Source organism: Fusarium tjaetaba, assembly GCF_013396195.1.
Source record: "Fusarium tjaetaba strain NRRL 66243 chromosome Unknown NRRL66243_c0000127, whole genome shotgun sequence".
In the NCBI taxonomy this organism is placed as follows: Eukaryota; Fungi; Ascomycota; class Sordariomycetes; order Hypocreales; family Nectriaceae; genus Fusarium; species Fusarium tjaetaba.
In genome coordinates, this window is record NW_023501323.1 from 1 (window position 1) to 25,519 (window position 25,519).

The 25,519-nt window shown below is 48.5% G+C and overlaps 8 protein-coding genes across 8 annotated transcripts; 5 read left to right on the plus strand and 3 right to left on the minus strand.

Annotated features, from left to right (window-relative positions):
* Positions 1 to 1,223: 1,223 nt before the first annotated feature.
* On the plus strand, positions 1,224 to 2,845 carry FTJAE_6513 (cytosine deaminase; the record flags this gene model as incomplete). The annotated part of the gene is made up of 3 exons (XM_037353133.1): positions 1,224 to 1,491; positions 1,543 to 1,992; positions 2,049 to 2,845. 3 exons carry the CDS (start codon positions 1,224 to 1,226, stop codon positions 2,843 to 2,845), a joined length of 1,515 nt encoding a protein of 504 aa, XP_037206366.1.
* Positions 2,846 to 3,152: 307 nt separating this feature from the next.
* Positions 3,153 to 4,775, plus strand: FTJAE_6514 (uncharacterized protein; the record flags this gene model as incomplete). The annotated part of the gene is made up of 1 exon (XM_037353134.1): positions 3,153 to 4,775. The coding sequence occupies one exon, from the start codon at positions 3,153 to 3,155 to the stop codon at positions 4,773 to 4,775; it is 1,623 nt and encodes a 540-aa protein (XP_037206367.1).
* A 2,089-nt stretch (positions 4,776 to 6,864) lies between these two features.
* FTJAE_6515 (ankyrin repeat domain protein) lies at positions 6,865 to 8,832 on the minus strand (the record flags this gene model as incomplete). The annotated part of the gene is made up of 3 exons (XM_037353135.1): positions 6,865 to 8,509; positions 8,563 to 8,621; positions 8,782 to 8,832. 3 exons carry the CDS (start codon positions 8,830 to 8,832, stop codon positions 6,865 to 6,867), a joined length of 1,755 nt encoding a protein of 584 aa, XP_037206368.1.
* A 1,304-nt stretch (positions 8,833 to 10,136) lies between these two features.
* Positions 10,137 to 11,618, minus strand: FTJAE_6516 (uncharacterized protein; the record flags this gene model as incomplete). Its single annotated transcript, XM_037353136.1, has 1 exon — positions 10,137 to 11,618. The coding sequence occupies one exon, from the start codon at positions 11,616 to 11,618 to the stop codon at positions 10,137 to 10,139; it is 1,482 nt and encodes a 493-aa protein (XP_037206369.1).
* A 1,514-nt stretch (positions 11,619 to 13,132) lies between these two features.
* On the plus strand, positions 13,133 to 13,813 carry FTJAE_6517 (uncharacterized protein; the record flags this gene model as incomplete). Its single annotated transcript, XM_037353137.1, has 2 exons — positions 13,133 to 13,686; positions 13,792 to 13,813. 2 exons carry the CDS (start codon positions 13,133 to 13,135, stop codon positions 13,811 to 13,813), a joined length of 576 nt encoding a protein of 191 aa, XP_037206370.1.
* Positions 13,814 to 15,529: 1,716 nt separating this feature from the next.
* On the plus strand, positions 15,530 to 16,771 carry FTJAE_6518 (aldehyde-alcohol dehydrogenase; the record flags this gene model as incomplete). The annotated part of the gene is made up of 1 exon (XM_037353138.1): positions 15,530 to 16,771. One exon carries the CDS (start codon positions 15,530 to 15,532, stop codon positions 16,769 to 16,771), a length of 1,242 nt encoding a protein of 413 aa, XP_037206371.1.
* A 99-nt stretch (positions 16,772 to 16,870) lies between these two features.
* On the minus strand, positions 16,871 to 18,613 carry FTJAE_6519 (uncharacterized protein; the record flags this gene model as incomplete). The annotated part of the gene is made up of 2 exons (XM_037353139.1): positions 16,871 to 17,447; positions 17,505 to 18,613. The coding sequence occupies 2 exons, from the start codon at positions 18,611 to 18,613 to the stop codon at positions 16,871 to 16,873; spliced, it is 1,686 nt and encodes a 561-aa protein (XP_037206372.1).
* An 873-nt stretch (positions 18,614 to 19,486) lies between these two features.
* Positions 19,487 to 24,981, plus strand: FTJAE_6520 (hc-toxin efflux carrier toxa; the record flags this gene model as incomplete). Its single annotated transcript, XM_037353141.1, has 13 exons — positions 19,487 to 19,690; positions 19,746 to 19,831; positions 19,883 to 19,912; positions 19,957 to 20,789; positions 20,833 to 21,008; positions 21,093 to 21,322; positions 21,728 to 21,854; positions 21,905 to 22,328; positions 22,762 to 23,208; positions 23,262 to 23,373; positions 23,422 to 23,638; positions 23,691 to 23,716; positions 24,264 to 24,981. The coding sequence occupies 13 exons, from the start codon at positions 19,487 to 19,489 to the stop codon at positions 24,979 to 24,981; spliced, it is 3,630 nt and encodes a 1,209-aa protein (XP_037206373.1).
* Between the last annotated feature and the right edge of the window lie 538 nt (positions 24,982 to 25,519).

The following is a 25,519-nucleotide window of genomic DNA, read 5'->3' on the forward strand; positions in this document are numbered from 1 at the left end:
GGACTAAGGGAAGTTGAGAAGGCTGGGGGTTGATGGGGGGAGGGGGCCACTCTCACCCTGAATGTCTCATCATTCTCTGCCCACGGGGTCTTGGCGCACTGACGAGCAGAATTGGAGAAGAAACTCCGGAGCTGACTGCTGTAGCTCTGCTGTCGAGGGAGAAAATACGACCTAATCCGTTTTTCGTTTAGACAAGCTTCGAAAAAGCTTCGAATGCTTCTAGTCTTGAGTCAAGCTCAGTTGATTAACCAGTTTCTGTCTAGTGAGTGAAATCAAGTGCCGGTTTGATTTGATGCCGGGCTTGGCCGACACGTGAAGGTTGCGAAATTGCTGCTGGGCCATGCCGTTTTGACGATGGCGTTGACACGGTTTGATCCGTGGGGAGGGCGAGAGTTCACCCACTTGCGAGAGAGAGATCATGATCCAGATCTGAGTGATCATCGAGCTGGAAACGTGCTGCTGCATGAGACGGCATTGCCCGATTGGATAGAGAGGCAGTTGTCGCTCCTGAGTGAAATGCTGCTGATTCATTGGCTGCCACGGTCCTTGGTCGTGGGATTCGAGCTTGGGCCAATGAATGTGAATTCGCTATAATTGCCACAGTGGCGCACGGATAATCATTCATCCTTCCGCCGAATGTGGCTTCGACAGCTCTCCTCAGTTGACAGTAACAATTAAACACAGTAAACATGGTAAACAAATCATGCCTTTAGTTAGTTGACATTGAAGAATAGCATAGCTTATCATTTGATCGGTAGAATTGCGGCATTTCCCTCTTTCGACGCGAATGAGCGTTGCTACGTGTGTTCAATTGCGCAAAAGTGTAAAAGAGTAAGCAAAATGGGCGTTTTTCACCCACATATCACGACAATGATGCTGTCTGTTGGCATATTCAATTGTATACGATACACAATTCACTCTGTGACCATAATCTTGGACTTTCTCTTGCGACTAATGTCTGGAAGCGGTGCAAAGTGTCCCCGATATTATGTTCTTTCTCTTAGTGCAGGGTAGGACATACGTCACCTACCGATATCCCCGAACTCTAGACCCGATGTTTGGTCTTATCTGATAAGCAGAATTCACCGAGCTTCACCTTAGAGCCGAATAATCCACTGAATATACCGACGACCGAGATTATGATGAGGAGTATAATAGTCAGCGCGCACAACACTAATATTGATAATTAATTGTTCTTGGTATTTATTGAATTGATAATTACTATGGCTGCTAGACTTCTTCTCCAAAACGGCACTGTGTTGCAGCATGATGCGCAAGACAATGTCATCGCACTTAAGGACACCGATGTCTTGATTGAAGATGATCGCATCGTCAAGATTGGACAGGACATTGACCCGGAAAATGCATCAATAATCGACTGCGATGGCAAGATTATCGCTCCTGGGTTCATCAATGCTCACCATCATGTTTGGCAGAGCCAATTGAAGGGGAGACTTGGCGACTCTACAATGCTGGACTACATGCTTGAAGGTCAGTGCCCTTCCAAATGAGACGGTGGGCAAACTGCTGATGATATACCAGCAAATTTCCAAAGCTTTAACTTTGAACCGGAAGATTTCTTCTGGGGCCAACTAGCTGGATGTCTTGAGGCGCTTGACGCTGGAACAACATGCGTCGTAGACAATGCACACGGCGCGTCCAGCCCTGAACACGGCACAGCTGCATTGGGTGCGACCTTGGTATCTGGGATAAGGTCCATATTCTGCCATGGTGTCATGCCGTTACGCGCTGCAGAATGGACAGAGTCCTCGTTTGAGCTTGATCGTTCTCCTCAACCTGATTGGCTGCTGCCTCAGATGGATTCCCTTGCTGCAAAGGCCCCGTTTGGAGATGACAAGAGAGTGCAGTTGGGCTTCTTCTTTGACAGTCACTTCTTACCAGAGAATGTAATTGCTGAGACACTTATGCATGTGAAAGAGGCTGGAGTGAAGCTTATTGTAAGCCACTACAGACACTGGCCAGTTTCAAAGGGTACGTGTTGCCTAAATTCTTTCTGTTGGGTGTATGACGCTGACATATATAAATAGGACAATCTCGAGTGCCGGAGCAATTGCACGCCAGCGGTCTTCTTGGGCCTGATATCCTTCTTACTCACGGAAATGGTACAACACCAGAACAAGCATCTCTCCTCACTGAAGCCGGAACTTACATCGTCTCAACTCCCGACGCTGAAATCTTCATGGCCTCAGGCGCAGACCCAGTAGCCTTTCGAGAAGATCTCCCATTGATGTGTCTCGGAGCCGATTGTCACTCCTGCGGACCAGTCAGCATGATGCATCAGATGCAGATGGCACTAGCAAGTGATCGAGGAATGCAGAATGTCAAGACTTTCGCTGAAGGTCACTATCCCAAGAAGATGCGGGCTACGGTGCAGAAAGCGTTCAATCTGGCTACTATTCAAGCAGCTCGGGCGATTAACATGGATAAGGACATTGGATCTATCGCAGTGGGGAAGTTGGCGGACTTGGTTATCTTTGACACGACTTCTCCTTCTATCTCCTGTGCAGCGGAACATGACCCATTGACTGCTATTGTCCGCCATGCGGGTGTCAGAGAAATTGAGACTGTTATAGTCGGCGGCAAGATTCGCAAGCACAATGGAAGCCTACAGAGCGTGCACTTGGCGGAAGGTCGAGAAGCTGGCTTCGATCTCAAGCATGAGGCACTTGACTTGAAGAATGGATTATCGTGGAAAGACGTTGCAAAGGAGTTATCGAGAAGTCGAAGTGAGATTGAGGGTAGAATCAATAAGGTCAACAAAGAGCTGGCTAAGGAGAAGCTTATTGGAATGATGGGCGGCTTAAAGGATATCTTGGTTGACTGATGGATCTTCTGTCTAGAACGCCTTCTTGTACTATTAATGTAGAGACATATCCCAACTCTGGCCTTAATTATTATCCCAGCGGAAACTTCAGATCTTAATTCTAAATAGTTAAGCGACTTAAGCAACTTAGTACAAGTTTAGGATACCTTTTGCTAAGTTCAATCCAGTTCCCCGGGGGGGATCTAGAGTCATAATCTTCTTATCTTATCAAGATAAGCGATACCAACAACACTACCAGCTTATTTCTCCTGCTACCATCTGTTCACTGTAAATACCAACAGTCCATCGCATCCCTCTAGAAACAAAAATGCTGATACAAAGGATACGCCTGCCTGTCCGCTCAGGATGGTCAAACTGCCGACCGCTTCTCAATCACCGATTTCTCAAATTCCCTCATCATGCCATTCTAACGCGCGCAAACGCGTGCAGATCTATATACGTCCCTCCCAACTACTCACGTATACAAATTAGCTCAAAGGAAGACACAAAGCGTCTCTACTGTCTCTTGCAATCTTACATCGAAGACCCATCCCGCGCAAAAGCCGTCACGGAGGTTGTCATCGACGCAACGCCCTGGACCTATGCTTCTACGTCCAAGATACCGGAGTATGATGAACTACCGGCCTCAATGGGATATGAAGAACTTGGAGATCCACCGGAAATAAGACTACGAAGATATGCCCATAGCCTACAACTGGGTGATGAAACATCTGCTAAGGTCGACAAGATCCTTAGTTGGAAGTGTCGCGAGTATGAGTTCAAACTTCAGAAGGAGAGCGAGTTTGCAATCGCCATGATAATCCTTCTCTTTTCACTCTGCGAGAATATCTCCACCCTATATCTTACTGAGAACCTCCAACAACCTGTTGTGGACTACATGCTCAAAGCAAACTATGCACAGATGAAGAATCCTCCACTGCTGAAGTTGAAGGCCGTCCGTTTTTTTGCTGGTGCTCAAAGCGACGAGAGGTTCTACACCGCGTGCGATATTCTCCGGTCTATCCAGTTGATACATCGCCTCCCAGCTCTTGAATCAGTGGCCATGGATGGGATGTCGGATAATCAGACAGACCGCCAGTTCTTCGTCCCGGGGACAGGGAATATGAAGAGACTGGAAATCACCCGTTGTGATATTTCTCCTAGCTTCCTGACTGTCATGATCTCAATTCCCAAGGAGCTTGAAGAATTTAAGGTGTCGATTGGTGGTCTGTGGACCCTTGACGGTGCAGATACATCTAGTGAACCGTTTTACATTGCAAGGGCACTTTCTGCGCATAGAAACTCGTTGAGAGTGTTGGATCTTGACATTGATGTAGGAGCTGGGGTAAATGCGGTGGACAGGGATGTTGGCAGGAACTATGAGGAGGAAGATGACGGGACGGATTGGGAGATAAAGGACCAGCTTGATCTGTATGGACGAGATCGACTGGCCTTGGATAAAAAGATCAGTACTGGAAACAAGATGGACAGTGGCAAAGAGTACACACCGACCATCGGGTCACTACGCGATTGTCCTCGCCTCACGCATCTGAGCATCGGCATCGCGCCACTCCTAGGGGAATACCTCGGTGGATACGATCAGTATGGATTCAAGGAACCGCCATATCGACTTGAGAAACCTGCCCCGTTCCGACTGGTAGACATGTTACCGCCTTCTCTAGAGTATCTCTGCCTCTATGGTTATACGCGGGGTGAAAATCCAGATGTTGACGAGCATATTGATGAGTTCTTGGCGAAGAGGGATGACAAGTTGCCGAATTTGAAGGTTGTTAGGGGTATCGATGAGCGGGTGCGGGATATCAAGGATGTTCTTCATGATATGGCCTTGGCGGACGTTGATGAAGATGAGCTTTATGTGCGAGGGGAGGGATTTGAGTCTGGATGGAAGAAAGTGGAGGAGCTGAAACAGAACGAAAAGGTAGATGATTAGTGCTAGCTATTACTTCCTTCATGGAGTAATCATGACTCTACTTTAGAATGTTTATATATCTTGACAGGAATAGGAATGCCTCACAGCAGCTTGTCTCGTCCACAAACCGGCACCCAGTCCACACTACTATTGGTCAAAAAGCTCGGAACAGCCCCACTACGTGATCGTCATTGCAGGATGCCGATCCACGCGTTCTGTGTCACTGAAACGAACTGGGGTCCTTTTATCATCCTGCCACGGCAAATTATCTTCTCTTCAAAGCCAACGAGCTGCACGCTCGACTCGATACTTACAATATACAACGTACAATTCTTCGGTACAGCCCCACGTATGCCTCTACCAAACCCTCGCCACCACGTCAAGACGGGCTGCCGAACATGCAAGTACGTTGCCCTAACTCCCCCGGTGAACTTGGTACTAACAACTCACTAAGAGCCCGGAAGGTCAAATGCGACGAAGCCAAGCCCTCATGTAAGCGCTGCTTATCGTCTCGCCGCGTCTGTGGTGGCTACCAAGGCACAGCTAGCCTGACGTGCTACCGCCCAAACCAACTATCCGCTCGTGATCAGAGAGAAGGCAGAGCGTTCTAGTTCTTTACAGAAATGGTCGGACCAGTCCTATCGGGCCCTACCGACTTTTACTTCTGGACGCATCTGGTCATGTAGTTCAGCCACTTTGAGACCACCATGCGTCATGCCGTTCTGTCAATTAGCTCTCTCTATGAAGAATTCGCTAGAGGCTCTCGGATTACTCGGCAGATTTGGTGGTAGCACGTTTGCTGTTCATCACTATAATGCGGCTATAAAGCATGTCAAGTCTGCTAGTGATGAGCAAATGATTCTTGTTCTCTGTGTACTCTTCATTTGTATAGAGTATCTACAGGGAGAATTTGACGCCGCGATGCAGCACTGCCGGTATGGTATCATGATGCTGAACAACTCTTCGCGTCCGGAATGGATGTGCCAGTATCTTGTTCCAATATTCCGACGAATGAGTATAACGCCGTTTTTCTTTGGCGGTGCCAGACCACCGACGCGCCTCCCGCAGCTTATCGGATTCGAGACACCAATGCCTTCAGAGTTTAGCGATAGCCGGGAAACGCAGACAGTGATCGATGATCTGATGATTCGGACCATGGGGTGCTTGTACGACGGTAATGATTATAGGGTTGAGCTGGCTTCATTGCTAGATGACTGGGATTCCAAAATGGATCGTCTAGAGTGTGTACTGCCCCCATCTGCGACATCGGATAAATACGCGATATGCGGAATGAGATTCAAGCACAAAATGGCCAAGATTTACATCCAAAAGCAACAGTCGCATATAGAAATGTGGCGGGATCAGCATCTCGACATCTTCCGCGATGCTGTAAACTTGGCAGAAGAAGCGTTTGTCATATCAACAGCACCAGGTCATCAACGTATACCACAATCAAGCTTCAGCTTCGAAATGAGCTGGTTACCGATGCTGTTCTTCATCGTCCTCGAATGTCGAGACCTGAAAATTTGTCGCATGGCATTATCCTTATTGGCGCACCTTGGAGTGGCCAAAGAAGGCTTGTTTGACGTGGGGACTCTGTATAGAGTTGGATGACGTCTCATTGAGCTGGAACATGATATATCACTTGATGATACTGCCGGGCTGGTGAGTGCGGCTGTACCGCTGGAGGAGAAGCGTTATTTTGCTATTCCGGTAAATCACGAGTTGCAAGCCATATCCGAGAAGGATGGTACCGTCAGTTACAGAAGACAGGTCAAGTTCCTCAGAAAAGACATGGAGGGCAACGAAGTCGCCCGAGAGGAATATATCTATGATGGTAAACCTCTTGGATGCAGCGTTAGGATTCCGCCAATGAGGTGTGCATATTGCCTGTAAGAGTAGAGCCATTCCTCGCTGCCTCGCTCTCTGCAACAGTTGTTCAGGCCGCTTCTTTGAGAGAGACATGTATTCTAACAACTACTCCTGCTATACTCATACTATACCAGGGAGACTTTACAGATAATCTGCGACCACTGTGTTTTCCCTCTCCTGCGCAATCCCAAGCAGCATCTTATTGTAACTATCACAAACATTGGGATTTGGCACCCTATTATGGAATTTCAGCAGCGCCTAGATACCCATCTAGAAAAGCTGGTGACGTTGGCATCGAGCCACGAGAATCGATAGCGCTGATATCCGCGCCCCAAGCAACAAGATGGTCAATGATATCCGGATTCCGTAGCTCATATGCTTTGACGATAACCATTTGACCCTCCATATCTATACCAGATCTTGCATTCGGGTTGGCGTTGTGTTTGAGTAGCTCTTTCGTGACACTCACGTGTCCTCCCACGACGGCGTATGACAACGGTAGTTCACGACCGCTGCACCTTTCGTTAGGGTTCATTCCGTTTTCGAGTAGTTCCACCACGATTTCGTGATTTCCGGCTTCAGCGGCATACGAAAGCGCAGCGATACCGTTGGTAGCGATGGGTGTTCGAATGACTTCGTGGAGGACCAGTTGACGAGCGAGGTGGTGATCTTGCATCTTGGCAGCCCAACGTAGAAGACTTTCGTTACTGAAACGATGAAACTCCTCCACTGCCCCATGTTCAAGAAGCAGCTTGACGACGCCAAGATGTCTTTCCGTTAAAAGGTGTGACATAAAATATTTAGTCTCCATCATTGGCTTGACCCGTGCGCCCTTACGAAGGAGTAAGTCAACAATGCCCACTCGTCCACGAGCGATAGCATGCAGCAGTGGTGTCCACCCAAGCGTATTATGCATTTCAATATTAGCCCCATTCTCAAGAAGCATAGTAGCTGTTGCTACATGTCCGTTCTTGGCAGCAAAGATGAGAGGCGTCTTGCCATACTGGTCCTTTGGGTCAATTTTAACTTTGCCAATCAACAGATTCACAATGTCCAAATGCCCAGCGGCACTAGCATAGTGGAGAGGTTGCAAACACATCCCACCCTTCATTTGAATTTCTGCCTGGCCGTAGATCAAACGTGTGGCTAAGTCAATACAGCCAGTGAAGGAAGCGATGTGTATAGGAAGACGACCCCAGATGTCGGGCTCATTAGCGACACTACTGAGCAGGTGTACAGCGTCGTCACCTACACCCAGATCAAGGGCCAGGTGTAGCAGGGAGCGGCCAAACATATCCTTCTCCTCTGTGGCTTGGAGACTTGAGATTAGTCGTTCCCTTTCTTCTCTCCCTTCAATTAGTGATAGTAGATTGTGTGTCCAAGGTAATGGCAGCACTGTGCAATTTTCAATAGTCCTCAGGTGCTGCATCACTTCACTGTACTTCTGGGCATAAGATGACAGCTCAGCCTCTTGCCACAGTAGACGCCAATTCTCGAGGAGTCGACATTCTTGCAATTTGAGGGCATAAAGTGCAAGGCTGGCTTGCTGATCAGGCGGGGGTTTGGAGGATGTAGTTTCTGTCTCGCCGGCAAACCAAACCGCAAAGCCTGATGCAGATCCTCCTTCCCAGGAGTAGTAAGTGCTTGAAGACTTCGATAAAAAGTAATGCAAAGCCGCTAAAGACGAATTACTTTCACAAGCTTCGATTTTAGATCTAACTAGTGCTCGATTCTCTTCAATTTGTTCGAGCACTTCATAAACATCATCGCCACCGTAATAGTCATCATAAGGTAGGTCGAGTCGATCGCATGTTTCCTGGTGAATGGCGAGTGCAGACTTTGAGTATTGCGTCAACCTCTCCAGCCAAAATACTTCTAGCAGTCTTTCTATGTCAGTTTAAAGTCTAAATAAAAGCCAAAATAACCCAGAACTTACAAAGATTCGCTGGGCTTATCATCATCGATGTCGGTTGCTGCAATTTTCCTTTTGCGGGCCTGCGCTCTTTCAGTAAGCACAAATCCTGTGCATTCACTCTGCAATCCTTTCTCGTTGCATCGTTGACAAGGGGTCTGTGAGCCAGCATCCCCCAGGTTGCACTTGTTCCAGACACATGTTAGCATGGACTTGTAGGGATGAGGAGGTTGAACCTCCTACCTTTTTCTTGGCTTTACGACACGGCGGGCAACTGAGCGTGGAGACTGGCATGGTAAACCTTTTTGGTTGCGATTTAGTATAACCGAGAGATTATTCTGGCAGGCAGAACTTGATAATTTAGATGGCATCAATGAAGTCACAGAGGGGAAAGGCAGTCATAATAAGCAGAGCCTTGTTATACCTGAAGCTGGTGTGCCTAAGGCCGAAATGCCCTTCGATGGTAGGCAGATTGGCCAATAGCGAAACCGTCGCAATGCAGGGGATCCGGGATCAAGGAGGGACACGCAAAGCCACACAGGACAACCAATAGCGAAATAGCGCAATGAAAACTGTCTCACTTTGGGGCGGACCAGACGGCCAACGTCAGTCCAAAGTGAGGGATACCACAGACCAGCTGGATTGTGAGGCAAACGAAGATCCAGCCAATAGCGAAACCGTCGCAATGCAGGGGATAAAAGGCCAAGCTGAGGACCAGACGTCAGAGTAAGACAGAAAGTCAGCTTAGCCAATGGCGCAACAGCGCAACAAGACCTTTAGAAACCATCAACAACAGTCCAATGTCAAGGATATCACGGATCTGTTGCCAAGTGTCAGGTACCACGAAGGTCCTACCAATAACGGAACTGTCGCAATGACCATCAGAGGGACTGATCACAGCCACTGAGCCTCGACATGAAAGGCCAAAGCACCTGTTGGCATTCATTCTCTTACGAGGTGCGGTTGTGCTTAAAAGAGGACATATCAGCCCTCTCGTTGTCTTGCTCAATTCACATTCATTGCATTCATCACACCGACAAATCAATTGCTATCATTACCCACGCATCACATCCAGCTCATCGACCAATCCATATTACAGGGCCAACCAGGAGAAGTCAATCACCCCACCCGTTCAAAGATGACTTCTCTTCCCCCTGCCGCTGTCATTGCTCTGGCGACCAGCATTCCGTCACTCTTGGTAGCTATCCTAGCGCTTTGGATCACCTATCTGAGTTTTCGCAACACTCACAACTTGCGCACCGGCCGACAAGATGAGAGCGGTTGAGGATTCCTCCAGAGGGCCAAGTAACAAACTAGGCTAAGAAACACTCACGTAAGTGCACTGACACCGAGACTGGCAACGCAGAGGCTAATATGATGATCTCAGAGGAGCTTTTAGCATCTGCATTTTTGTGATAGTTTCATGAATTGGGATGAGGGGTAAAGCGAGTTCAGCTTTTTACTACTTAACCTGCCTGCTTCCAGCGACCCGGAAGTAGGAACATATATCTTTAGAATATAATAAGCCAGATTATCCACTTTGAACTAGATTACGTGTTCCTTGCCATGTGTATAGGCCTGAATGTTTTAAGCCAACTTCAAATATGCCTATTCCTGAGAGGATTGACAGAACTTGCCCTCTGGAGGTAATCGTTAAGCATCCTCTCCTCCTCAGCATTGCACACGTTTGTAGCCCGCCCGCGGCGGAACTCATCGCCAAAAGGCTTAACAACGGTAGTCGATGCTCTTGATAGACCCCGCAGCTCATCAGCTTCGTCTGCCCACCTCCCGCCAAGTATTTCCACGTGTTCCAAGACAACATCACATGGACCTTGGACACGGGCCAAGTATTCTCCAAGTTTGCCAGCGCTTAACCTAACGCCGGCCAGATGTAGTCGCTTTAGAGACTTGTTATGTGCTCCAGCGAGGAGTTCATTTAGACTGCGCAAGTTGAAAAACGAAACGCTGAGATTCTCGAGACCAGAAGACTGGAGGAGTGCCGAGAGGTAATCTGAAACCAAGTCCATCGCATCTTCTTGATGGTCAAAAAACCATCCCGTCATGGAACCTTTGACTGCGTCAAGAGTGAGCGTTTGCAAGTTCTGAAGCGATTCGATGAGTGAAACTCGCTCAGAGGGAGACATGGAGAGCTTGGCGTAGCTACATGGCGAAGAGCACTGAAGTTTCATCTCTCGGAAGGTCACTCCCGCTCTGTGTATCGCAGCTGGAGCCTTGTGTAAGAACTCTATTGGTGGTTCGAAAGCAGGGTCGGGGTAGAGATTTGAAGCATCTGACCAGGTATGCGGTCTCAGCATGACTTCTCTTAGAGATGTGCGGTAGTCTCGGTCGATGAGGTAGGCATCTCTCAAAACGGCGTCTTCGCCATCAGTGATTTCTAGCCTATCGGCATGAGGCATTTTCGCCATGGCGGATGCAATGGTGGAGAGGAATGTCCCGTTCTCTCGCATTCGCTGTTGCGCTTCAAACAGAAGCTGATATTCACGATGGGCATCTGTTAGGATCTTCCGATACTTCATATGTTCATCCGAGTCCTGCTGCGGATTTCCTGGATCCGCGGTATAAACGGAGTTCCAAGCAGAAATCATATTCTTGCCCAACTCAACTGCTTCGCAATTGACCCAATCGGGCACTTTGGAGGGCAGCCTCTTATGCCTTTCACCGGAGATTACATCTTTCAGGTGGTCAAGATGATTCCTCATACCTGCGATGTGAGAATAGGCAAAGTGGGTGAGATCGGCCGCCATTCGTTGTTCATAGTATGGGAGCTTGACGTGAACGCTGCGTACCCCAGATCTGATCAATTGGTGCTGAGAAACATTTTCCAGGCGCTCCAGAGACTTCTCAGTCATATAGACACTTATTTCGGGGATGAGCAGCGGTGAGGCCCATTGGCAGAAACATCGGCATGTTAAGCGAAGAGAGCGAATGTCATCAACGTGAGCAACCTTCGGTTCCTCTGGATCCCTGGCATGGAGCAGAAAATTAAATATACGATGGAGAAGTTCTGGAGGTGCAGTGTTGATCGAAGCGGTAGGTCGTCGCTGTGCGTGGGGAATCATGATTGATGAAGAAGAATGAAACCATTGTTGTGTTACGATCTATGAAACAGCACATAAGCCCTATTGCCTTAGGCCCTAATTAATGTAGGGGTCTTTACGTTTCTAAACGTATTTGACCCAGTGATTTTGTACGAAGGATCACAACATGGTCTTAGCTTTTCTTAAGGCGGTGAAAGTGTGTCGATCCCGCTTAGTCAGGAATAGGAAGGTCGGATTATGAGCAGTTATACAGGGTTAAACAGCGGGCTCTTACGTTGCATAATGGATTGCGATATTTGTGATGAAGTTGAGAACAAAGGGAGTTGTCTCCCTGTCTATTAAAACTATAGTTGAAACCTCGATGTTGGAGAATAGCTAACTAGGGCAGGTAGGTTTAAAGTTATATGTCTAAAGTGACTCCTGATTGTATGTGCAGTCCTGTGACGAATTCTTTTCGGACTAGAGAGGATGAAGAGGCTAATGGTAGATAGTATCGATGTCATCAGTACTTTCAGAGCCTCGGGAGCAGCACCCTCCTTAACCCATTCGGTAACAGTTTACAGCGTGGTTCAGGGCCAGCTACCGCGAGGATACTTAGAGTTAGCTCTTATAATTCCACTATGCAACGCATGCCTCTTACACGCAAACCGACTAGGCAAGGACTATTTGGGAGTGCATACCCCGGACTGATGCAGGGCGGAATGACGGTCCGAGGCGCGGAACCATTATCTGACACTAGCCTGCCGAAGCCGAGATAAGCGCCGGCCTCCAGTCAGCCCAAGGCTTTTCAGCTACAAGGATGACTCTGATGTCAATGAACTGGGCGTTTTTCTTGCCTCCTGCATCGTCAGGCATTAGATCTTACAAAGTCAGAGGCCGCCCATCACCAATTATAGTAGACTGATGTATAAAATGACAGTGCCCTTATTTATTTATTTCTCAACTACCCATTTGCCACCAATCTACATACCTCAACACTCTCAAGAACAGCAAGACGATACTTCCTCCCCACCCGATTCAAGTTGAAAACCACCGTATACCGGCACCATGGACTTTTTGATACGGCTACTCTGTAGAAAAACCGATACCAAGTACAAATATCGCGGCGCCAAACTTCCGAAAGAACCTCTGACGCCGCGCGAGATTGAGGAGATGCACAGGAAGCTGTATCCTTTTACGCACGTAGACAAAGGAGAGGAACTAAAGTCCATGACACTAGCACCTGGAGTGTGCCTTATACGCGATCGCTAGAAGAAAAGCTTCCTACCATCGACTTGCTTTACCAGGCGCAATCGAAGTCATTGTTGTTTCGCAAATTGCCGCTAGAGGTGCGGATGCAGATTTGGCGCCTTGTCATGGCAAATCATAAGGTGCATCTCACCGCGCACCGTGGCAGAATGAGGCAACATATGTTCGAGTCAGAAGGGTATCAGTGGCTGCCGCAGAGAGGACTCTTGAAAATCCCACTTGTTTGTCGCGCAGCGTATGCATTCCTCCAGTTTGATTAACAAGCAACACTAACTTTGCTAAGATATATGGAGTCCATCTCATGCCTGTACTCCGACAACACCTTCTGCTTTGGCTTCGGCGCAACCAGTTACAAGGCAGCGCTTACATCGCTGGACGCTATACTTCCCAAGCAGCACATTGCTTCCATGCGACACATCGAAGTCGGCTGGCATCTCTATGCTGGTGTGAGTCAGTACTATGACAGCCACCCTCAAGCATGGGACACTACGCTGGATGTCCCAGCGCCCGAGACTGAAACGCTGTGGAACGATGTCTGCACTGAACTCGTCAAACTGTCGCATCTGCGGACGCTGCGGATTGTGGTCTGGCTGTCCGGTGATAGGAGAGGACAGTTTGTGGAAAGGGAGAAAGACTTGCTTGCACCGCTGTTGGTGATGGGACATTTAGATAGGTTTGATATTCATCTGCCATGGAAGCAGGGTGATCCTGAATTGTGGAATGATGCGCCGTTCTCGGTTTCTAGGCGTTTCAGGGTCAAGGAGATGTATGGTGTGAGCGTTCCATTACTTGATGATGACTTTTACTGGTCGGGTTCGGCTGCTAAACATAGGATATACAGGTAAGCATTTAGATTTAAATAGACCGGCTTTATCTCTGCCAGCTCATGCGCTTCTCGAGGCAAGAGAAGCGAAGATAATATGTCAATACTAGGCTACCATTGTAGGCACTGCTCCGTAAAGCAATAGAGACCATGGATCTAGGTATCTTCTCCCGTATTTGCTTCCATTACATGCCTATCCTTGCAGAACTGACAGTAGAAATGCCACCTCGTCGCACCGTAAACCCACCCAAGCCCATCAACATACAACGGATACAGAGCATCATGAGACTGCGGTCGAGTATCCGAACACATACAACAAACCCCATATCCGCTACAAAACACTTTTCTCCAGTGTTCACAAACCATGATCGCTGATCGAAGTATATCGTACCCTTTCTCAGCTCTCTGGCATCCCTCACAATATTCTGCCCATCGTGGCGTATCGCGGCCCCAGCCAGTGCCGTCGATGTACCGTGGGTAACGACCATCTGGGCGCAGTGGCCGTGAGTCCGCGCAGGTGCAGCACTGTCTTGGATCACGGTATCTGGTATTACGGAGACGGTCTGTCTCGTAGTAGGATATACGATGTGCATATTCGGTCTTGTCGAAGTCTAAGAAATCCCCGATTGTCATCTTTTCTGAAAGACGGGGCTTGAATGGTTGAGGTATGAGACAAGATCATGAAGTAGCTTGATGGTTAGGGGTGAGTCAGAGAATGTTAGTGGAGTTGAGGCCAAAGGTAGTGATTCTGGACACTCAAATAGTTCTCTTAATAAAGGATATGTGTTAGCTAGGACGCAGGTACAGTGTGCATACACAGCCGCAGTGAATCGATGAGATCGCAGACCGCCAGGATCTGTGTGACTTGCAAGGACTTGATTGCTCTAATATTAACCTATCTGACACGGCTATGCAGCTGCATAACCCTGCCCTCTTCCTCTTTCTGAAGCATGTGCTACCAGGCTGTATCTATCACAAATCTGGAGAATTGTCCAGATTTGTTGCATCGCATGGCGTTGAGTGTCTTTGTACAACACCCCAACTTCACGGAGCACTGTGCTGACGAATGGACCTGTGCTAAGATTGCGCTGGGCTGTTCGTGGTATTCTTGGGGGCTTTCTATCGGCTGGCACTGTAGACTGGAACACTTGGCTATGTCAGGTTTCACGGCATCTTGAATTCGCAACGTCTGCCACAAATAGTATCCATAGCCTAGTTGCACAAGCAACCCGCGTTTTCTAACTGTATGACCTTGGTCTGTTTCACTGAGTAGGATCTAATGCTAGTTCGGGATCCAGTGACTTAGTGATAAACAGGGCTCCTGGATGACTGTTACGCGATAACTAAAATAAGCATTTGGAATTGTCTCACCCGTGATTGAGTCCCTATAGCACACATAAGCAGCGCGTTCTTGTAACGCCTCAAATGTTTGTGCAAATCTCCAAAAAGCGCCTTGCTGAAAGCCTTGGCCACAACAGCGCAGTATGTCTCCTGCTCATTTTGCAGTTCCGACTGTATGCCAGCAGCCTGTGATGGAATGATCGAGCCACCTATCGGCAAACCTAGCAATGGCATTCGCGTCAGTTAACTAAATCAAGAGATCACCTTGCGAAAGAGTGAAGTTGTATAAAGGTGAAAGTCATAAAGGCTTTCAAGTATTGTAGTAGTGGTTTATCATATAGGCGTATGAGATACAGTCAGCAAAGACGCGGGAATAGTGGCTCGGAACTCGGCAAAGCGTCATAATCAAGACGTCACTAATCCACTTTGGCCCAAACGACCCAGAGTTGACCTGCTTTTAATTCCAGTAACATAGATCTTCATAATCTCTGAAAGCCCTCTCTCAATTGCGCGAATCACAATGACCGATACACTAAAGCCATATCGAATCCCTCAACTCGAGGGCGGACATCGTCCAGGCTCCGACGCAATCTTCAACTCTCGCAGCAAAGATGACATCCTTGCGGCGCTCAAAGAATGGAACTCCCGGCGCATTCTTCTAGTCCACAGCAAAGCTCTCGCCAAAAACACGTCTATCATCTCCGATCTAAAAGAAGCTCTTGGCGACCGCCTCATTACCGTCAAAGAAGGCGTCGGCTCTCACTCCCCATACTCCGATGTCATCGATATTGCCCATCGCATCACTGAACATAAGATAGACTGTGTCATCAGCGTCGGCAGCGGCTCCTACTCCGACGCTTGTAAAGTGGCGCGTCTAATGTCCGCGACTCTACCCGCTGGCTTCGGCGACAAGGACATGGAAGATCTTCTTGATCAAGACAAAGGCGTTGCGCCGCAAGATAAAATGAGAAAGGCCGAGGGCGTGAAGCTCATTCTCGTTCCGACGAGTTTATCAGCGGGAGAATGGAACCATACCGCGAGTTGCACTAACAGCGCAGGTAAGAAGCAGCATTTCTCACTTCAGGATGGTGGTGCGCCGGATTTAATCCTCATGGACCCATGGGTTGCGCGAACGTCGCCTGAGAAATTGTGGTTGAGCTCTGGGATACGGGCTGTTGATCATTGCGTTGAGACGCTATGCAACCCCGAATGCAAAAAGTATCCAGATGTGCAGGAATGGTGCGAGAAAGCACTGCGGGACTTGTCGAAGGGATTGGTTGAGTATAAAGAAGGATTGGGGAGAGGAAAGGAAGGTGAAGATGAGCTTGTCCACGGCGTGAGCAAGTGTCAAGCCGGAAGTCGCATGGCGCTCATGGGCTTTATTATTTACAGAGTCAATATGGGCGCCAGTCATGCAATTGGCCATCAACTGGGTAGTGTTGGAAAAGTCATGCACGGTATTACGAGCTGTATTATGCTGCCGCCTGTGTTGCGATACACCAAAGTGCGAAACCCTGAGGCGCAAGCCAAGATCGTGAAGATCTTTAATGAGACATTGGGATGGGAGGAGACTGAGGCGGGGGGTTGCGTTGCACGGCTTGTCAAGGTTACAGGGCTGCCGAGTACACTAAAAGAGGTTGGGGTCGCAAGCGACGAGCAGATTGAGCAGATCATCGACAAGACCATGACGGATGTAATGTTCTCGTTCGGTAAGGTGTTGACGAGAGAAGAAGTATCTGAGATTGTATATTCCACTAGGTAGATAGACCCTAGACCAAGGCTATGAGCAAATAAAGGCGAGAAATACAGTACAGAAAGGGTATCCTGACAATCTGGGGTATCACTAAACAAACAATCGCTATTACAAAGGCATTCCATCCCAATCCAAAGGCCACGCCACTAAAAGCCCCTGCAGCCAAGGCCAATAAACCGTCTTGACCCAATCCCGCAATATCTGCAGCGCATAAACGATCTTGTAAACACCCATGGAAGTCGCTGTATCCCCGATCCCATAAAACCTTGCATTTTCCCCATCGAATTTGGAAACGCTGAGGAACCAGTTATGTTTATAGATGATGATCCCAGGGAGGAATCCGGGCAGGTCGTATCTTGAACCGTTATCGGCTATCTCTCTCAATCTCACTAGGCGTTTGAGGAACCCTCGATGTGCGGCGGAGGCCGTTTTGACGCGCTGGAGCTCGTGCTCTGTGTTCTCGGGGAGGGTGTGGATGTGGAAGGCTATCGGTCGCTGGTTTCGGGGAGATCTTAGGTCGATGTGGTTGAAGATGTCTCTGTATACGTGCTTTTCGAAGCGCTCGATGGGGGCTGGCATATTGTCGCTGGTTGGGTCGCTGGCTGGGTCGATGTAGACGCAGAAATCGGGGGGCTGCGGGATGTCGTGACTCGTATGGTATTCTGGAACTATGGCACCATCGACGCTGAACATATAATATTAGTACCCATAACGTAGCAGAGAAGATTGGAGATGCGCTCACCTGCATCTGAAGTCGATAAGTTGAGGCTTCCTGCAGGTACTGTCATCCCTGAATGACAGCTCGAGAACCTTGTGAACAACCTCCATGTTCCACTCGTGTGGCAGAGCGTCATATCCCATGCAGCGAGAAGTCTGGTGCAGGACCTTTTGCACACAATGGTGACTGGGCGCGTTGCCTGCTTTATCACGCTTGGAGCAGTAATGAACATCGCTTTGAGATCCGCCTTGCGCCCAAGCCATTTCTTTCCGCATAGGACCCGTCCATGCCTTCATGAAGACTCGGCCACTTGAGGGGAGGACACCACGACCAGCGTAGATGTCGTTGATGCATTTGAGGAGGCTCGTCAACTCTGATGATTGGGATCTTTTTCGAGCGACGAGTCTGTCTCTAACCTGTATCCTCATTGTAGTCTCGAGCCTCATTGTAGCTTTCACCTCGCGTTGCAACTCCTCTTCTGCTCGGAGTATGCGTTCCCATTCCGGCGAAGGGGGAGCAATCAGTGTTGTATTGGGATAGGGAACAGGCACGATTGTTCTCTCGATCGGCTCGGTGATAGGCTCGGGATTTACTTCTGGCCATGATACAGGCTCGGTGTCTGGTTCGACTTTTATTTCTCGTTGCTCCCGTCCTGGCGCAGAGGATGTTGTTGGTGGAGAAGGCTCAAGAGCCGGTACGTTGGGTACTGTGATGAGCCGCCGTTCAACCTTGCCTGTACTGTAGCTGATGAAGTTACAGTATTGCTGCTGCACCTCGGAGGACACTTGGTTGCTGGCGGTCGCTCGTCTCTTGAGCGATCGATTCTCCATTCTGGCTAACTTTTCCCTGAGCATGTCGTTTTTAGCCTCCTGGAGGCGTATCTCCTTGGCTATATCTTTGTCGAGCATGTCTCCCCTAGCCCGTAGTTCGAGGCATCTCTTCTTGGCATTGTAGAACGGGTCGTTGGGTGACAGCTTGGTATTTGGCCAGGTCTCACGAGGTGGTGAATCGACTCGTCGGCGTTTCATGGGATTGGGCGGGACGTCGGCGTACGGTTCGGGTGCAGGCGATGGATCGTCGGTGGATTGTTGGATGTTGCTGAGCCAGACCTGGACTCTCTGGTCGAGAGACATTTTGGCGATATGACTCAAGCGCCAACGGCGTTGTGTCGCTCTCGGTTGCTGTCGATGTTCCGGTTAAGATTGTGTTTCTGGGCTGATCTGACCAGGCAACCCAACCCCCGGGGTCAGCATAATTCCGCCCGCCACTTCACGGCATTACCGTTATTGGTCTGATTGAACATGGTGGTCTAAGCATCGATTGCGGAGGATGCGCAGATAAGAAGAGCCAGTCCATGATAAAGAGCAGTCTATTATCGCAGCGTCATTGATATTCTGATCACACTGATTTCTTAATGTCTTCCTGGGATTGATCAGGTCAAGGTCGGGAAATCGTCTAGGGTATTGCATGTCACTGCGCGAAACGCCCCAGTTGATGTACCCACTGAAGGCCAACAGTGTCTCACTCAAGTTACAGGGCACTGGTCCACTGGTCTGAGGATATCCGTTGGTGCGAGCCCGGGGGAAGACCAACTACCAGTAAGCCAGCTTATACTGTCCCCAATATGGAGATGGCATCGCTGGTTGACTTCAAAACCCATGTGGATTGTGAACAGCCGCCTCATGGGTCACGTTCTGCTTATGCACCACTTTGTGCAATCTATAGACCAGATGAAGCAGTTCGTCAGCGGCTAGATCCAAGATCAGTGGTCTTCACAATTCCATCAATCAAGACACTCCGTCTCCCCCAAACCACGTCATGAAGCCATTTAGCCGGTGAAGATGGTGTAAGCTTAAACGCGGCCGTCAGCAATAAGTGCATCTCGACATTGAAGATCTCTCACTTCATGATAAAATATAAACTCTTTATCGCTGTGTCTTCCAACTGCATTTTTGGTCACACAGTTCTTGCGAATTGAAGTTCTTATCGTCTTGCAGTACACGGCCATGGCTTCTGAAGTACTGACTGAACTACCATCTGTGAACCCTGCGGCCATGGAAGTGAACGACGCCACTCCACAGCCCAGGCCGACCTCCACTTTGGAGATTGAAGAGCCTCGCGATGATGAGGACAACGCAGTTTATCCGACTGGACCGAAGCTATGGTCGACCATGGCTTCAATGGCAATCGCATGCTTCCTCAGCGGACTTGTAATTTACCCCATATCCCCACCAGTGATGGCCCATTAACGACGGACTTTTACAGGACCTTACTATTGTCGCCGTCGCTGTCCCAAGCATCACAGATGAATTCCAGACCATCTCAGATATCGGATGGTACTCAGCTGCATAGTAAGCCATCCACCCTTCCCCTCCAAGATCTCAACTCTAACATTACTCCAGTGGCATGACCCTCAGCGCCTTCGTCTTCTTGTACGTACCCCAATCCCTCACCACTCCTGCACTAACCTCCCCAGCTTCGGCCAAATATACACCCTCTTCTCCATCAAAGCCGTCTTCCTAATCGGCATCGCCACATTCGAAATCGGCTCTCTAATCTGTACTCTCGCACCATCCTCCGCTATCTTCATTCTCGGCCGCGCAGTCAGCGGTTTAGGTCGCGGCGCCATTAATGGCGGCTTGTTCAAACTCTTACGTCAATGTTTTCCATTATCGAAGCAAGCTATTACTAATAGTTTCTTTGGCTCCATTCAGAGTGTTGGGCTTATCACTGCGCCTACGATTGGTGGTGCGTTGATAGATACGTTTTCGTGGAGGGCTTGTTTTGGTGTTAATTTGCCGCTGGGCGTTATGTGTCTTGTGTTGACGGCTTATGGAGTTCATGAACAGCCTCCGCGTATTGATGCGCCTGTTCTTACGCTGAAGGAGAAGGTTAAAAAGGTTGATTTCTTTGGCACGCTGTTGGCTGTACCGGCTATTACATTTCTTCTTATGGCGCTGCAATGGGGAGGCACAAAGTTTGGCTGGGGAACCTGGCAGATTATTGTTCCTCTCGTTGTTTGCGCTCTTCTGTTCGTGGCATTTGGATACTTGCAGTATCGGCAAGGCGATAGTGCTCTTTTGTCGCCTAGGATCCTGAAGCAGAGGAGTATCATCGCAGGAATGTGGTACGGGGCGTGCTGCGAGGGAGTTTTGGCGGTGACTGAGTACTACATGTCTATATACTTCCAAGGCGTACGCGGGTATTCACCTACAAAAGCAGGTCTGCTGGCTCTTCCAATGGTCGGAGGTCTGGCTATCGCCTTCATCATCTCTGGCGTTGGAACTACATGGATCGGATACTATTATCGTAAGTCACCCCCAGCTCTTCCAAACAGTACTGACAGCCCCAGCATTCATGTTGGCCACAAGCGTCCTGACACCCATTGCATCCGGTCTCCTCACAACTCTCGATCTCGAAGAACAAATCGCCAAAGCCGTTGGTCTCCTCACCTTTCTCGGCTTAGCAGTCGGTCTCGGTCTTCAAGGTCCACAGGTAGCCTTACAAGCCGTCCTCCCTATCGAAGACGTATCTCTTGGAGGTGCAGTCATCACTTTCGGTGCAGGAATGGGCTCTGCCTTGTGATTCTGCGCCTCTGCAACGTTATTCCAGGATCGCTTGTCAAAGGAGATCCAAGATGCTGCGCCGGGTACAAACACTACACATATTCAAGAAGCGGGTCTGTCCAAGCTGAGAGAGTCAATTGGTCCCGAGAGGTTGAAGAGTGTGTTGTCTGGCTACGAGAACGCGGTAGTCCAGACGCTCTATATCCCATTGGCATTGGCGCTTCTGAGTATTATTGGTGCCGTAGCCATGGAGAGAAAGTCAATCAAGAAAAAGCGGTCTTGAGCAAGGAAGGAAAGGGTTCTCTACCATGGATCTACATGTCAAGCACGGTTATTCCCCGTAGTTCCACTTTGACATAATTATTATTCTTGGTTAGTGTCATACTTCGTCTTGCATTAGCACGTCATAACTCCATAATCCAGCCAAAATGACGAAGCGGCTGAAACTTTCTCGCCCAATTACTAGCTACGGAAATAATCTCGGGTACCCTTATCCTGTCGTGTTTGTGACATCATAATCGTTAAAATCATTCGTTGGACCCCTAATTTGTTTGGACCCTGATAATCTATTCTTGATATGTTTTTCCAGTTTGCAAGGTTGAACAACACCATGCTCAATTAGAAGAGACAAACGATTTAGTAACGCCTCGATACGAACTCATCCATGGCACTGCCATACAGGCCTATCAGGGCTGCTCCTGTGAAGAAGGGGGCAACTCCCCTAGGACCTCTCACCGAGCGAGCTGTGTCGAAGCGCTCGGCGATCATCAAGTCAGCATGCTTAGAATGCCGAAAAAGAAAGGCAAAGGTGGGTTTGCTCAGGACTTGTTGGAAATTCAGTTGATTAATCCGCTGCAGTGCAATGGACAAAAACCAGTTTGCATCAGCTGTTCGAAAAACGACCGAGAATGCGTATACGACTCCGACATCAGGGAATTACGGGTCAGGGGTCTACAGCAGGCGAACCAAAAGCTCCAAGACGAACTGGCAGCTGCAAAGCTTTTGATGAGACAGATGGCCAATGGCTCTGCTCAATTGAGAGGTGCCGTGTCGGAGTTGCTGGAGGACGAGAAACAACCATCCGAGATATCCGAGCTGCTGAAAAGCGACAGTACCGCCAATCTGAGGACAGACGAAGTGGACGATAGTCGCCTTTCTAGCATATTGAACGATCCAATACTAGACGAGGTTGATAATGGCACTTCGCCTTCCTTTCCAGCGGACGGCTTCGAGTCCTTCAGTGCAGACAGCTCGAGTATGAAGCAAGAGTCTTCGCCAGATAGTGAGTCGTGCATAGCCATAGGGTCGGCATCAGGGAATACTTACACAGCAAATCTCTCCACAGTCTCTACGCCTAGTTACACATCTACCGAAATGTTAATCGATTTTACACAACCAAACACTCCAGTGAGAATCAAGATACTAAGGCCGTCCTATGTTCGATACTGACAAATTCTCACAGTCGCTTTTAGATAGCGCTAAGGGCATACCACTCTACCCATCACAGCTCTCATACTCTCAATCAGCGATAATCTCGACAAATAATTCTCTACCCAACGACTTACCTTCCCTGGTTCATCAACAAGATAACGAAATAATAATCGCACACCAGACAGAGGCCACGAGTTTATTTTTTCAGCCGCTTTTTAGTCATGATGATTATTACCTTTCAACCTCGATAACAAGACCTATGCCACAGAAGACACAAAGTGTAGACTCAGGGACCTTTGGATATGCAGAGAGCACACTCGCCGATTTCACAACTGTAAATAGTCCGGCCCTCGAAGGAGACGCAGAGCTTCGAGACAGAGAGCACACGATTCATCTCAACTACGAAAATAATTTTGGAAACCTCGCGCTTTCGAATAGTATCAGAGCTAACGGATATCCAAGACATATACAGGACGCGCAAATACGCAACATCTTCGTGCCCAGCTGGGCTGCGACAACACTCAACACTGAACTGGATCCGGGAGAGATGAGCAATGCATTCGGCGACATATATCAAAAGGCCACGAGCCTTCTCGAGAAAGGCGAGCCTGCGAATCGCGTGATCGGAGATTATCCAAATATTGCGGCATTGTACGATCAGGATCAGTTTGACAGGTCGTGTTTGTTGTCGCAGTGGGCTGCTCGCATGGTGCACAGCGTGAAATGTCAGGGTAATCAACATACCTTGCCAATTGGCTGTCGTGGAAGCTGATGGTTGGCCTAGGATATGACTTTACCTGCTTTGCATCAATGAATGTCTTTTGGTACATGATGCGATGGATGATCGATCCGTCGCCGGAAACATACGCTGCGATGCCAGAATGGATAAGACCGACGTGAGACTCTCCAATCCCTTCAAGTACGATGTTTACTGACACTGGTAGTACAAATCAGCTCTTCACGCCTCATATCAGCATGGCCGACTTTGTCCTCTGGCCTGCATTCCGCGATCTCGTGGTGCAGTTCCCGCAGCTTCAAGAGCGCATGGCGTGGTTGGCTGATATGTCAATGTATATCCGGTGCGAGTGGCCGTATGCGCTGGAAGGTGCGTTGAAACAAGATCCGATTAATGGAACTGTTGATCTTGTGGATTTGGCCAAGGTATGTTTGTTCTCTGAGCACAAATGAGAATGCTGATTGCTGACCATTGCAGGAGCATATTTGGAACCTGGGATGTTGGTCTGTCGGGCCTTCATTTAGGAAATTTGTCATAAATGCAGATATATACCTTCAGATTAGAAACAGGCAATGAATGCACTATTGAGCCGAGCAATGATGAGGTTGCTGTGCGTTTCGATTAATACCCTGCACAGCTGAATGCAGTGAGGATCAAGCTCAGTGACCTGTATATACCCTATCTCCGTCCAATCTCCCATCGAATCCTCTCACTACAGCAGGTTAAGCCTGTTTCGTCTTCCGTAGTATAGTGGTCAGTATGCAAGCTTGTCACGCTTGAGACCCGGGTTCAATTCCCGGCGGGAGAGTCGCCGCCTGTACAACACAGGAACTTCTTTTTTTTTAGACATTTCGATAATGTGCCGGTCACTTTTTTGCATGTCAGCTATTTCTTCCTTGTGCATCAATAACTGGTCTACGTAGCACCAAGTCGCATGCTGCTATCTGCAATTTATGTTAGCTATCTCTGTGCTGCCTGCTAAGTGCTTAGCAGAGCTAGCTTCACGTATTCGTCACTATGACGAATATTATATCGCTGGAAGCTTACTAGTTGGTCAACACCACCTTGCTTGCGACAAGGCAACTTCATCAGAGCATCTAATAAAATGATGATGGCGCCGATTTCTAGTAACAGTCTCGCCCGTGGACAAGCCTCCATGCCAATTCGTGGCGTGAGCTTTGGCACAAATCAACCTCCTGATGCAATCCGACAGCTTATTCGCCGTTGGCTCACTGACAAAGAGGCCGATAACATCTTGTCAAGATTCCAGGAAGCCTGTATTCCCAATCGCCAGGTATTCTGGAGCGGCATGCTTCGTGAACAGGCCCAGCAATGGGCCGATGCTCATGAATTTCAGACATTGACAACCGCCCTCGGTCCACTGTTATATCGTAGTGATCCGAGTCCTCAGACACAAGCCCCTGCAAGATACATCCACGGGGCATCTATTATCTTCGCATGGTTTGTCTCTCAAGGTGACTTGGTTACTGTGCTTTCGCACCCTCCGCCTCTCTTCTTCCACCCTTCAGGACAAACGTTTTATCAGCTATATGAAGAGCCTATTATCAAGGGTACTATGGGGAATCGCGCCGTGGGCAGGATTGACATAGCTCACCCATTCATCGAAGCCGCGATCGACTTTATATATCAGATATGGCCATACGATAACTCGTCGCTCTGGAAAAAGACATTCGGAAACCTAGATATCGAGTTGCCATGGCGCCAAACTAAAACACTGAAACCCACTGTACAGGTAAAATACATCTAAAGAGTGAAACAGAAAGAGAGGGACTTTCTCTAACATGCTGACTACCCAGCAGCTGGGAGTAAACTTGAGCTCAACATCATTGTTGCCTTCAAAAAGACCAGAAACTATAGACCCTGCTAATAAGTCAGGGACTTGTACAAAGAACGAAATCGTAAAAGTCGAACAAGAAAAGAAGAAGAAGAAGAAGAAGAAAAAAGTACTCGATGGGGTAGCGAAGCAAGGTAACAACCTAAGTACCAAGAAGTCACTAACATCTGCCACATCTAGCAATAAACAGCCATTGGTCAAAACAGCGGTACCAAGTAAGAAGCAAAATGTGGAGAGCAGCATGAAAAACAACATAAAGAATAAGAAGAAGAAGAAAAAACAGAAACGGAAAGTGGCGGTAGTGAAAAAGGGTCAAGCTTAACTTAACGCAAAGCAGGGCCAGAAGAAACCCGCGACGACGGTGAAAATCAAGGGTAGCAAAGCGGGAGCAAAGGCTAAGCTGGTGATCAAGTCTGTGATAAAGAACGGCAAGTAAATAGATTGTAACACG